Genomic DNA, 11,223 nt, shown 5'->3' with positions numbered 1-11,223 from the left:
ACAAGATCTTTGTGGCCTTCAAAGTTTCTTCCTTTCCTGAATTTCAGCGTGTTGTAAGTGCCTCTCTCTAAGCCTCTTGCTAAGCAGAATAGACAACTAAATTTTGCAATTAAGTCTCATACTGCAGAAGAAACTGTCAACTAGTAAACACTGACATCCTAAAAGGACTCTAATGGATAATGCGTTTTGTTAAATTAGCAGCCCAAATCTGCATGCCAGCAAAAGCTCCTAGCTTCTGATTACCTCCGGGAACAAAGAAGACTAGAGCATGCTTATAAATAGTGGCAGTGGGCTTAGCATATGTTACCTTCTTTCCTAGATAAATATTAATTAGCCATGCAGAAGAACCAGATCCTTAGTAGGAAGAAATCTTTGTAGCTCCCTTTAAACCAATGTTGACATGCTGATTTCACAAGGAAAAGATACGATTCTTAATTTTCAGCAGTTTTACTTCTTTGCTGTGATTCACTGCATTGCACAAGTTTCCACCAAGCTTTCTGCATTAGTCGCTTGTTGCTTTAAAATGTGTGCAGGCTTTTTTTTTAAACACAGAATTCAATGTTTCATTTCTGAAAACTTGATATTTGGGGCCCATTTGAAATCAACTCTGGATCCTGAAAGGAAACCCTTACAGACTTCATCCTCTAAAGCAGAAAGAAAGATCTGAACATACTGAAGTGGGCCAAAGCTTTAAACCTGATAGAGGTCCATATCTGAAAGTGGAGGATTTATCTTCTGCCAGGTCTGAGCACAGAACTTGAGACTTTTTTTCATTTGAATCCCTACAGAGTCTAAATGCAGGGTCCTTTGCCTTCATGCTGAACAGGTGCTCTTCTCTTTTTTTTTTTCTTATGTGACAGGCAGGAGTTAAAGGTTATGCCATCGACTTTCAGTCATGGTAGACAGCTGTACCTTTATGTCGTACTGTCACAGCTATTTCCTATGGTTCATTCCCCAATGGATCTGCATGTATTTCATCGCAGACAGATCCCGGTGGGCTAAAACCCCTTCAGGTATACAACTGGAGATAGCTTGAACTGTAGGGATGATTGTTCAACCAGACCCTCTGGCAGCAAAACAGGCATTTGCACCGATTTTAGTGTGAATTAGAGGCTCCAGCAGCCTCAGATGGAAACCACAATAATGAGGAGGCAACAGCCCTTTCCACACAAGCAGTTGTTTCTTATGCTTTGTAACGAAGCAGGAGAATAATGGGCAGCATGGAAGGAGAGAAGATGGGGCAGGATTGAAGCGGTTTCCTGTGGAGCATCTCCAGGAACATCGTTAAAGAGCAAACCCCTTACAGATGAATGAGGAACAGTCACCAACCTCAACGGCTGCCACCATGAACTGAAATGTGTCAGGATGGGTGCAGTGTCTGGAGGTGAAATGGTAGAGACAGTGTAAGGGAGGACTGGAGCTTCTTTTTGCTTGACCTCAGTTGCCTACTTAAAGAGTAATTGAAAACTCTTCAGAAGGCACTTGAGTGCATTTTTCAGCAACTGTGCCTGACCAGTGTGAAGAATAAGGAGATAACTCGATCTGGCTTTATTCCCTTGGGCTGAGAAACTCGGTGTATATGTGTGCCTATTGAGCCCATGTGCTTCTTTCTTTTTCTGGGTCCTTAGAGTCAAAATCAAAACCAGGCCCAGCTGTTCCTTATAATTAAATTTCAGTAACTCAAGCTGGGTGTTTTTATTTTGACTAGTGACTTAAAAGTGTTAGCATTTAAATGGCCTCAGCTATATTTCAAAGTTAACATTGAGAAACTTCACACATATATTAGCGTTATTTGTCTGTTGGCAAACTCAACAAAATACCACTGCGTTGATTTACATAGTGAAGGTTATCTTCGCTAACCGAAGGACTCAGAATTTCATTATTTAAAATATGAAGATGAATCTCATCACAGTGCAGGAGGCTACAGATGGCATTACACTCAACTTGCCACCTGAGTCAAGGGCAGAGGTGAAGTTTATATTGCGCACTGAGCCCTGTGTTCAAATATACCTAAAAGATCCGAAAGCCAAAACCCACACAACATTATCTGCGGCCAGGACAGATCTGACTGTAGGATGAGGACTTTTCCTTTCTGGTACTTAGGTTTGTTCCTATATGTCTGTCTCCTCTCTCTAATTTATTTATAAGTCATTGATGACATTTATGCCATACATGGGCAGTTTGTGATGCAATAAACCAGTAATAGGCTCAGTTTTCATTGCAGTTTCTGTATTTGGGTATTTTAGTACATCAAAATCTGGATATAAGAAGTATAAACAGTCTTACACCAGCAGAAAGAAATTAATTTTATGCCTGCCTCTGCACAGAAGCCAAAAGCTTCAGGAAATAGGATCTCTTCCCATAAGCATCTTTTCAGATCCAGTTAGGAGAGGGGAACATAAACAGCGAAATGCAAGCTTCAGGGTGACAGCACAGCAGCGAGATATGATCGTTCATGTGATAATACATATGATTCACAATATGTTTCTGACTGGCACTCCAAGACTCCAGTACTTATTAATGATTGAGGTAGAAGCTGGTTCCTGCTTTCATCAAGCCTTGTCCTGTGGGAGCCCAGCCGTGGCACGGAGCTGTGCGCAGCCTGGCTGGGCAGAGAGGAAGAGTAACTCTTGAAAGTCTGAGTACATCTTGCTCTGACACAAATCCTGGGACCCAGCATGCACAGCCTAAAGAAAGCAGCAGCTCCAGTGTCTTCTGCATGCCCCACCAGCAGTGATGCACAGCACCAGGTCCATGACATGGAGCAGTATTAGGAAGCTGACTTTACTGTCTTGCTGCAGCTATCCCTATCCCAAGACTGAAGCTGCAGAGAGAAGCATGGGGAATGCTTACTGAACCTGTCCAGGAGAACCAGGTGATCCTTGTGGGAAGTCAAGTGAAGTCACCACAGCTAGACCTGGCATGCCCTGGGTGAATGTTTTCCTGACCACTGGCAGCAGTACTACATAACTGACTAAGAAACAAGTGAGCACAACAGAAGAAAACAAACAAGGGAGGAGAAAAGCATCTTCTTGCCAAGACAAAGAGGGAAGCAATGAATGATGATTACTGATGAATAATAACCCAGAATTAATGGAGAAGGGCAACAGCAAAAGCTGTGCACAGAACACAAACATTTTATAATGAGGGTAAACAGTGACATTAGTAGGGTGGCCAGAACTCATCGCCCAGTCACATAGTACTTGTCTGCATTACACGACATGGCTGATGGCAGTGGCTAGGGCTAGAACATTACCCTTGGAGGCTCTATAATTTTATCAGAAGAGTCTTTCCACAAGAGGAAAGCTGTTCCAAAGCTGAATGAAGGGACTAGGTTTTGCTCTTGTTATTATTGGTGTTTTAAATTTAAATCAGTCTCTAGATATGTAGCCCTATTTGGGAAGAATGTTGAGCTACAGAGGCTCAAGGGCAGCTGCCAACTTAAGTACAACTAAATTCAGCCAGAATTGTCAAGCAGAAGTGGAAGCAATAGCACGCTGTATTAGAAACCAGGATTATAAAATCTCTGCCCATCAAAGAGATCAGAAGAATGTAGATAGCTCTATATTATTATTTTTAATTCAGTAAAGACTAGAGGCTCCAACCAATTACCAGGCTCCACTGAGCATAAGGAGGCACCACAAAATAAAAACATGGAAACAGACCAAACCCTATCCCAAGCCTTTTGGGAAAACAGAAAGGCTTGTTGACATTTTATCTTCCTATCGGTTCAGTGAGTATAGGCAAACCTTGACTACCACACTTTGATTAATCCAAGGCAATCCTCTCCCTCTATCAGTTCTTGAGACAGCCTAACTAAGAGCGATCTGGGACTGATTTTACAAAATCTCAAGCACCGTCACTACCTTTTGATCTCAGGGGACCTGTGGGTGCTTAGCGCATCCCGAGATCAGGGCAACTTGCCCAATACTGAAATAGGGAGGGAAAGGGTTGTCCCTGCAGGGCTCTGGCTTTCCCACACTGCTGTGCAGCCCTGGCTCTCAGTTCAACGCTTCTCTTCCTAGAGTTTCCTCACCCCTCTGGGCCATGATGGATCCTCTCCAGCCTCCTCTTGCTGTCCTTCCTTGACCTGCATCCTCTCAGGTGTGCCAGTCCCTCTTGCTCAAGGATTATAAAAGGCATGCTGAGGTTTTTCACTCTGCCCATAAGCTCAATGTCTCAGGCAGAACAACGCAGTGCCTATCCCTGTGTGATGCTAAGCGTGGCCCAGGAAGGACAGGGGCACACGAGAACAGTTTGCCTTCCTGCCACAGAGGAAACCAGACAGGAGGAGACATCTGAGAGGGAAGTGCTGAGAGTTTGCAGGGAGCTTAGGCAGGTAGCAGCATGTGCAGGTGTGCACAAACATGCCTGCAGACTTAAACCCTTGCCTCCTCTTTACTGGGTTTGTCGTGGCATCTTTGGGAGATTTACTCAAGGGCTGGAGTGCAGACATTTCACTGAGCTTGGAATTATCCTGACCCAGGAAAAACCAAGCTCGCACCTCCCTTTGTGTGCAAAACTTTCCAGCGGTTGCAGAGAACAAACGCCGGCAGGAGCTGCGGGACCCGGACAAGTGTGTGCTCCCGGTACACCGCTTGCCCCTCCGCCCCCCGAGAGCACTGAAGGATCCTGCAGGGCACGTCAGGGCTGTTCAATCACGGATGTGCGTTTCCAAGCACACCAGAAGAAAAAAAAAGAAAATAAAAAAAAAAAGTGTAAGAAAGCCTGAGCCCAGGAGGCGCCGGATTGCTAAAAGTTTAAGTGTAAAGCAGGCGACGTTCCCCGGTGGGACGTGCAGCCCCGCAGCAGTGTGACCCGCCGTGCTGCGGTGCAAGAGCCCCTTCCCGCCGGGCAGGGCAGGCGGACCCGAGCTGCCCGCCCGCTCCGGCTGCGCCCCTGTCCCGCACCGCCCTGCTCGCCCCTGCCCTTCCCCGCACGCCCAGCTCCGGCACCGAGCGGCACCTGCAACGCCGGCGTCGGACGGGACGGCGGGGCACCACCCCCGCGCGGCCAGCGGGCTCCGTGGGGAGCCAGGCACCGCCCAGCCCCGCGGCCCAGCGGGCACGGTGCAAGAAGGGATGGGGCCAGGCGAAGGACGGGGGGCCCGCATCCTCCAGCGCCGTGGCACCCCCCCGTCGGGCTGGGGGGGGGACGGGGGGTTGCTCCCCAGCCGCGCTGCGGAGGGGCTGGGGCGGGGGCGAGCCCGGGCTCCTCCCGACGCCTGCGGGGGCAGGGGCGGGGGGACGGCGGTAGGGCGGTGCGCGGGGCCGGGGCGGGCCGGGCCCCCCCGTCGGACGGCGGGTGGGTGCGGGAGGGAGGGAGGGCCGAGGGAGGCGGCGGCTCCTCCTCCGCGGGCAGGCGGGCAGCCCGCCCGGGAGCGGCACCGGTTGCTCGGTGCCGGCGGAGCCGCGCCGCGCCGCCCGCTATATAAGGGGCGGCGGCTGCTCGCCGCTCCCTCACACCGGCCCCTGCCCGCGGCTGCCGGCCCTGGGCCGAGGCCGGGCCCCGACAGCATGGCCCGCGGCGGGGCGCCATGGGAGGTGGTCTCCCCCCCTGCCTCCCGCGGACCCTCCTCTTCCTCCTCCTCCTCCTGCTCCTCCCGCACCCGCGGCGGCGGCTGCAAACTTGCTGCGGCGGGCTGCGTGTGAAGGCAGGGCCCGGCGGGGCGGCTCCGCTGCCCTCGCAGCCCCCGCGGCCGCGCCGTCGCGCCCACAGCCCGGGGGGCGAGGCCGGGGCATGCGGCGCCGCCGCTGCCGCTGCGCCCGTCGAGACGCGGTGCGGAGCCGCGGGCGGCGGGGCTGCGCCTAGGGGCGGCCGGGGCGGGAGCCCCATGCCCGGGGCTCGCCGCGCTCCGCGGGGAGGCGGCGGGGCAATGAGCTGGCGGGGCGAGCGGGCGCGCCTGGCCCCCGGTTTGGCCGGCTCCCTCGCCCGCGGGGAGTGAGGCTCCGCGGAGCCCGCTCGGTGCTCCCGGAAGGGCGGGCGGGCGGGAGGTGGTGCCGGCGCGGGGATGCTGCAGCCCTCCCCCGGCGCCGACGCGGTCCTGCCGGGGTAGCGGCCCCGCCGTGCCGCGCCGAGCCCCGCCGTCTGCGGGGGCGGCGGCCGCGGAGGGATGGAGCCGGCCGGCCCCTGCCAGGCGCCGCTGCTCCCCGCCAACGACTCTTACCACGGCCGAAACTGCAGCGCCGAGGAAGGGATCTACCAAGATGCCACCCCCCTCTCCGGGAAGATCGTGCTCGCCGTCGTCCTGGCGCTCGTCACCCTGGCCACGGTGCTCTCCAACGCCTTTGTCATCGCCACGGTCTACCAGACGAGGAAACTCCACACGCCGGCCAACTATCTCATCGCCTCGCTGGCCGTCACCGACCTCCTCGTCTCCATCCTCGTCATGCCCATCAGCACCGTGTACACTGTGACCGGCAAGTGGACGCTGGGCCAGATCGTCTGCGATATCTGGCTGTCCTCGGACATCACCTGTTGCACGGCGTCCATCCTGCACCTCTGTGTCATCGCCCTGGACCGCTACTGGGCGATCACCGACGCCGTCGAGTACTCCACGAAACGGACTCCCAAGCGGGCAGCGGGCATGATCGCTCTGGTGTGGGTCTTCTCCATCTGCATCTCCATGCCCCCTTTGTTTTGGCGGCAGGCGAAGGCCGAGGAAGTCTCTCACTGTGTGGTGAACACGGACCACGTCCTCTACACCGTGTACTCCACGGTGGGAGCCTTCTACTTCCCCACTCTGCTGCTGATAGCCCTCTACGGGAGGATCTACGTGGAAGCCAGATCGCGGATTTTGAAGCAGACGCCAAAGAAAGCAGGTAAAAGACTAACGCGGGCTCAGTTAATCACAGACTCCCCGGGGTCGTCCTCCTCCGTCACGTCCATAAACTCCAAGGCCCCCGAGGGATCCAGCGAAACGGGCTCTCCCGTGTACATGAACCAGGTGAAGGTGAAGGTCTCGGATGCCCTGCTAGAGAAAAAGAAGCTCACGGCCGCTAGAGAGCGGAAGGCTACAAAGACTTTAGGGATTATTTTAGGAGCCTTCATCGTCTGTTGGCTGCCCTTTTTCATCATCAGCCTGGTGTTGCCTATTTGCAAGGACGCTTGCTGGTTCCACATGGCCATCTTTGACTTTTTCACGTGGCTTGGATATCTCAACTCCCTCATCAACCCCATCATCTATACTATGTCTAACGAAGACTTCAAACAAGCTTTCCACAAACTCATACGTTTCCGATGCACAAGCTGAAAATTTTGAATGCGATGTGTTCTCCGGGGCTGTCCCCATGCACGCCCGTGCCCGACGCCACAGGTAGGTGCACTCCCCGCGCCCCCGCCCCGGCGAGCGGCGATGCTTCGGGGGGGGCGGGGGGGGAGGGAGTCGGGAATGGGGGGAGGAGGTACGTCCCCACAAATAGCTGTTCCATCCCGTCCGGGGCAGGACCGGCTGCTTTCTAGCCCGCTCGGAGGGGTGGGGGCGAGCCCCGCGGGCGGGAGGCGGGAGCGCCGGGCACGGCTCCCTGCGAGCCGAGCCGAGCCGTGCCGGGGGTCGGGACGTGCACGGCACGGCACTGCCCTGGCTGGTGTTCAGCCCCTTTGCAAGTGGCGGCGAACAGCGGCGATGCTGCACGCTCCTGACATTTCACAGCGTGCGTGTCGTCCCCCCCCAGCTCGCAGGGAGTGACTCACGGCAATCTGCGCGTTATTCCACCTATTAAACCAGCCTGCCGCCATTTCGCATGCTAATGCCCGTGTTCAGACCCATTAGTGCTAAACGGCACTTGCTTTCCAATCTGGCGGCCGAGCTCTCGGGGGAGCGGCGGGCTGGGCCGGGCAGGGCAGGGCAGCCCCCCCGGCGCGGCGGCGGTCCCCGGTGCCGCCTCCCGGCCCCGCCGGCAGCTGGAGGCATCGCTAGGCAGCCCCCTTGACAGGGAGTTGGATCCCCCCAAGGGGATGCGACCCCGTTGACAGGGAGTTGGATGCAGCCCCGGTGCCAGCGTCGGGTTGCTTTTTTTTCTTTCTTTTTGGAAAGGAAGGAAGGTAGGACAGGCCCCAGATTAAGGCTGCTTGTAAAGTTCAGCCTACTTTCTGGCCTCCTTGCGGCTCCGGCTGCTCCTGCTGGGAGCGGAGCCGGCTGGGAGCAGGCATGCTGCGAGGAAAGCTGCCTTTCAGCCGCCGTGAAAGGCTCGACACCTTTATGTTTCTCTTCACACGCGGAAGACCTGTGCCTTTCTGCGCCTCTGACAAAAGCAGCTGCCAGCTAATAGCTGAACTCAGCGCCACGTTCTGCAGAATACATACTTGCCTTTATTGTGATACTTTAATAATTCTGCCAATCTTTTGCTTTTTGTCTGCAGAATCAAGTTGCTATTGTAAAGACCCACTGCTTGAAACTTCCCCAAGCCCAGTTGCCAGACTCATGATGCTGCAAAAACGTCAATACATACTGCCACCAAACTGCTCAGCTCTGCATTTCAGTGTAATGACTCTGGCAGAGATGCTGTTCCAATAGTCACGCAGATCAGTTGCAAAAAAAGAGGGCAGCCTCGAATCAAGGTCTATAATTCATCTGGACTGAAGAAAAAGTTTGAGAGTAAACTCATTTATTTTGCAGGCTTAACTTCTTAATTTGTTCTCCGGCCAGTTGTAGGGGTGTGCACAAGAGCACAGTTGTCTCTGTCTGTGTTGGTAGCGTAGTTGTACTTCTGCACACCTGTAATTTCTTTCTTTCAGTGGAAAGAGTTGCTCACTTCACTTATGAGGCCAAGAGGAGAAAAAAGCAGCATTTAAAATAGGAGCATCACAGTAAATTCTGTGAATGACTCCTTCAGCTGAACTTGTGTGAGAAGTGACAGTGTGCAAAAGTTGTATTTGTTTTTCAAAACAGTAACAAATGCTGTAGAAACAAGAGTTGTAGACCTGTTCAACTGCACTGCATATCCATAGTCTGTCCTCATAGTTGCCTTTATAAAGTAAATACTTCTTGCTTCTACTCCATAACTTGAAGAGCAGAAATCAAGAAGTCCAATGACCTTTTCCATAAACCAGCTGGGAATAGAAGTAGCAGTTTGATGTTGTAACCATGTTTTCCATTTTGTGTCAGTTGCACACCCTTACCGCATGAACCACTGAAAAATTTAGAATTCTCTAAGTAATTACATTATTTAGTGTATTTTGTAAAGAAGGGAAGCAGTTTGCTCTTTCAGAAGAGCTATATCACCTGCAAAATAAATACCCATGAATCATGAATTAACTGATGTTAGTGAAATTACTCTCCTCCCTACTTCCCCCCTATTTTTTTTTTTCTGATCAGACCTTAAGACAGGTCTGTGCATATTCAGCAGTCAAAGTTAGAGTTTCAGGATATGTTCCACCTGCTGTGATAGAACTGCATTGATTGTTCCTCCTATGTGTAAATGAAAATGAGTATAAACAATAAAATGCTTTACTGTGTTCTCACGAGTGGTAGCAATTGTGTGACTGAAAGGAGTATTTATTGGTTTACCTGGTTTCTCAGTATTGACTTTCTAGGTAACGCTGATTTGATGAGTCACTCAAGAAAGCAATTGATGAAGGCTGAAATTGCAAGGTTAGATCAGTGGTCAGATTTCTAACAGGCAGCTTTGCTTTCATCCTAACCACTACTGTTAGGTATAATTCTTACTATTTTCATATAATTCCAGATTAAATTTTTAGGTTTCTTTTACAAATATTTTTCTTATTCCATTAAAAGCAAACAAAACTTATTTTAGCACTTGGTGGATGTTGTAATCAATGTTCTTTTAAAACTTTATGTATGTATTCTAGATGGGGGCTGTTATAAAGACTGGAAAAATCTTACATGATTTATCTACCTGCTTTTCTTCAGAGAGTCATTCAAGTAATAAGGATTTATTTACCTAATTGAATAGCAAAGAAAGAACCTGACCCTCTGAAACTCCCATTAACTGTAAAGAGGAAGATGTGGTCATGGGCAGGAAAGAAGTCTGCAAGATACAAATTAAAGTAGTGGAAAATAAAAATTTTCAGTAATTTGAAGAAATCCAGAAGACTTGCCTCAAAATTACATACCTCTAAAAAAGAGAACTACTATACTATGCTTCTAGAAAGTACCCTCTTAAATTATTAAAGACAAGTGTGATATTGAATAATTTTCTAAAACACTATCTTATTTAATTGAAGTGTTTATATTCCTTTTAAATTTAGGTTTTTTGCATAGATGGGGTGAAAAAAGCAAGGAAGATAGCATGAAACAATGCTTAACCTATTCTCGTTTGTCATTTTCCAATCTTGTAGAATGAATTTTGTTTACCCCAAATTCTCACTGAAATCACTAGGCTTCTTACATGGCTAAAAAATGGAAAATTAGACTGTAAAATGAATATTTTCAGCATTTCCACAGAGAGCTGAGTCTTCTGTCAGTTTTACAAAGTTATGTGACTTGGAGAACATGAGGTTCAGGAGTTAGACCTTCCTGGTCCTCACACTGCTGGAGTATACCTTAATCTTCAGCAACTGGCAGTAAAGACTCCCGGCTCCCTGTTGTGATGTGAGGATTTTGCTGAGAAGCTAATTCATCAAGAAATTATCCTTCCAAGTTTATGCCAAGGCTCTGAACTTTCTGCACAAACAAGCATTTCAGATAACCACACTCATTGTTGGGAAGACAGGCGGCGTGACAGCTGTGCTGAGCGACTTGGGGCCGGAGGAGAGGAAGCTAACTGGAACCCTGCTGAGATACCTGCTAGTTAAAGGCCTTGTGCTACCTGAGCAGCAGCATCTAGTTCAGAAAACTGTTCCTGCAGGGAGATAGGTAGAGTGAGGGCACGCATCTGTTTGCAGTGAAAGAGAAGAAATCTAGGGCAAACATCACTCAGTGCCAGAAAACATAAATACGTAAAACACGTTCCAAGATTCACATAGTGTGTTTTAGGACAGGAAGGGTGGTCCATGTGAGCTTCACTTCTTTGTGACTGGCAGGGTGTGTCCTGGTTGAACCTAGGTTTTAAAAGATGTTAGGGTTCAGGGATGTGGCAGTAAAGTTTTGACTCTCTCTGGAGAGGTCTGAGAGAGTCAGATGTTGATGTCTGAGATGTTGCCCTCCTGCCTCTCCACTCCCTTGCTGTACCTGGTCACTGTGCTCTGCCTCTGGAAGGATGGAGCATCTGAAATTTTCAGTAGGAGAGGCTGTCCTTTCTGTCCACCCTCTGTCTGTACTCC

General features: G+C 50.8%; 1 protein-coding gene across 1 annotated transcript; it reads left to right on the top strand.

Annotated features, from left to right (window-relative positions):
- Positions 1 to 6,009: 6,009 nt before the first annotated feature.
- On the top strand, positions 6,010 to 9,400 carry HTR1B (5-hydroxytryptamine receptor 1B). The gene is made up of 2 exons (XM_072857836.1): positions 6,010 to 7,315; positions 8,361 to 9,400. Exon 1 carries the CDS (start codon positions 6,113 to 6,115, stop codon positions 7,250 to 7,252), a length of 1,140 nt encoding a protein of 379 aa, XP_072713937.1. The 5' UTR covers positions 6,010 to 6,112; the 3' UTR covers positions 7,253 to 7,315; positions 8,361 to 9,400.
- The last annotated feature ends 1,823 nt before the right edge of the window (positions 9,401 to 11,223 follow it).

This window comes from Ciconia boyciana, chromosome 3 (genome assembly GCF_034638445.1).
Source record: "Ciconia boyciana chromosome 3, ASM3463844v1, whole genome shotgun sequence".
Lineage (NCBI taxonomy): Eukaryota > Metazoa > Chordata > Aves > Ciconiiformes > Ciconiidae > Ciconia > Ciconia boyciana.
The sequence above is the reverse complement of the archived record's forward strand: the minus strand, read 5'-3'. Positions and strand labels throughout refer to the sequence as shown.

Bases quoted from the DNA above. Each gene is read 5' to 3' on its own strand.
- HTR1B (XM_072857836.1), top strand. From the start codon at position 6,113: ATGGAGCCGGCCGGCCCCTGCCAGGCGCCGCTGCTCCCCGCCAACGAC.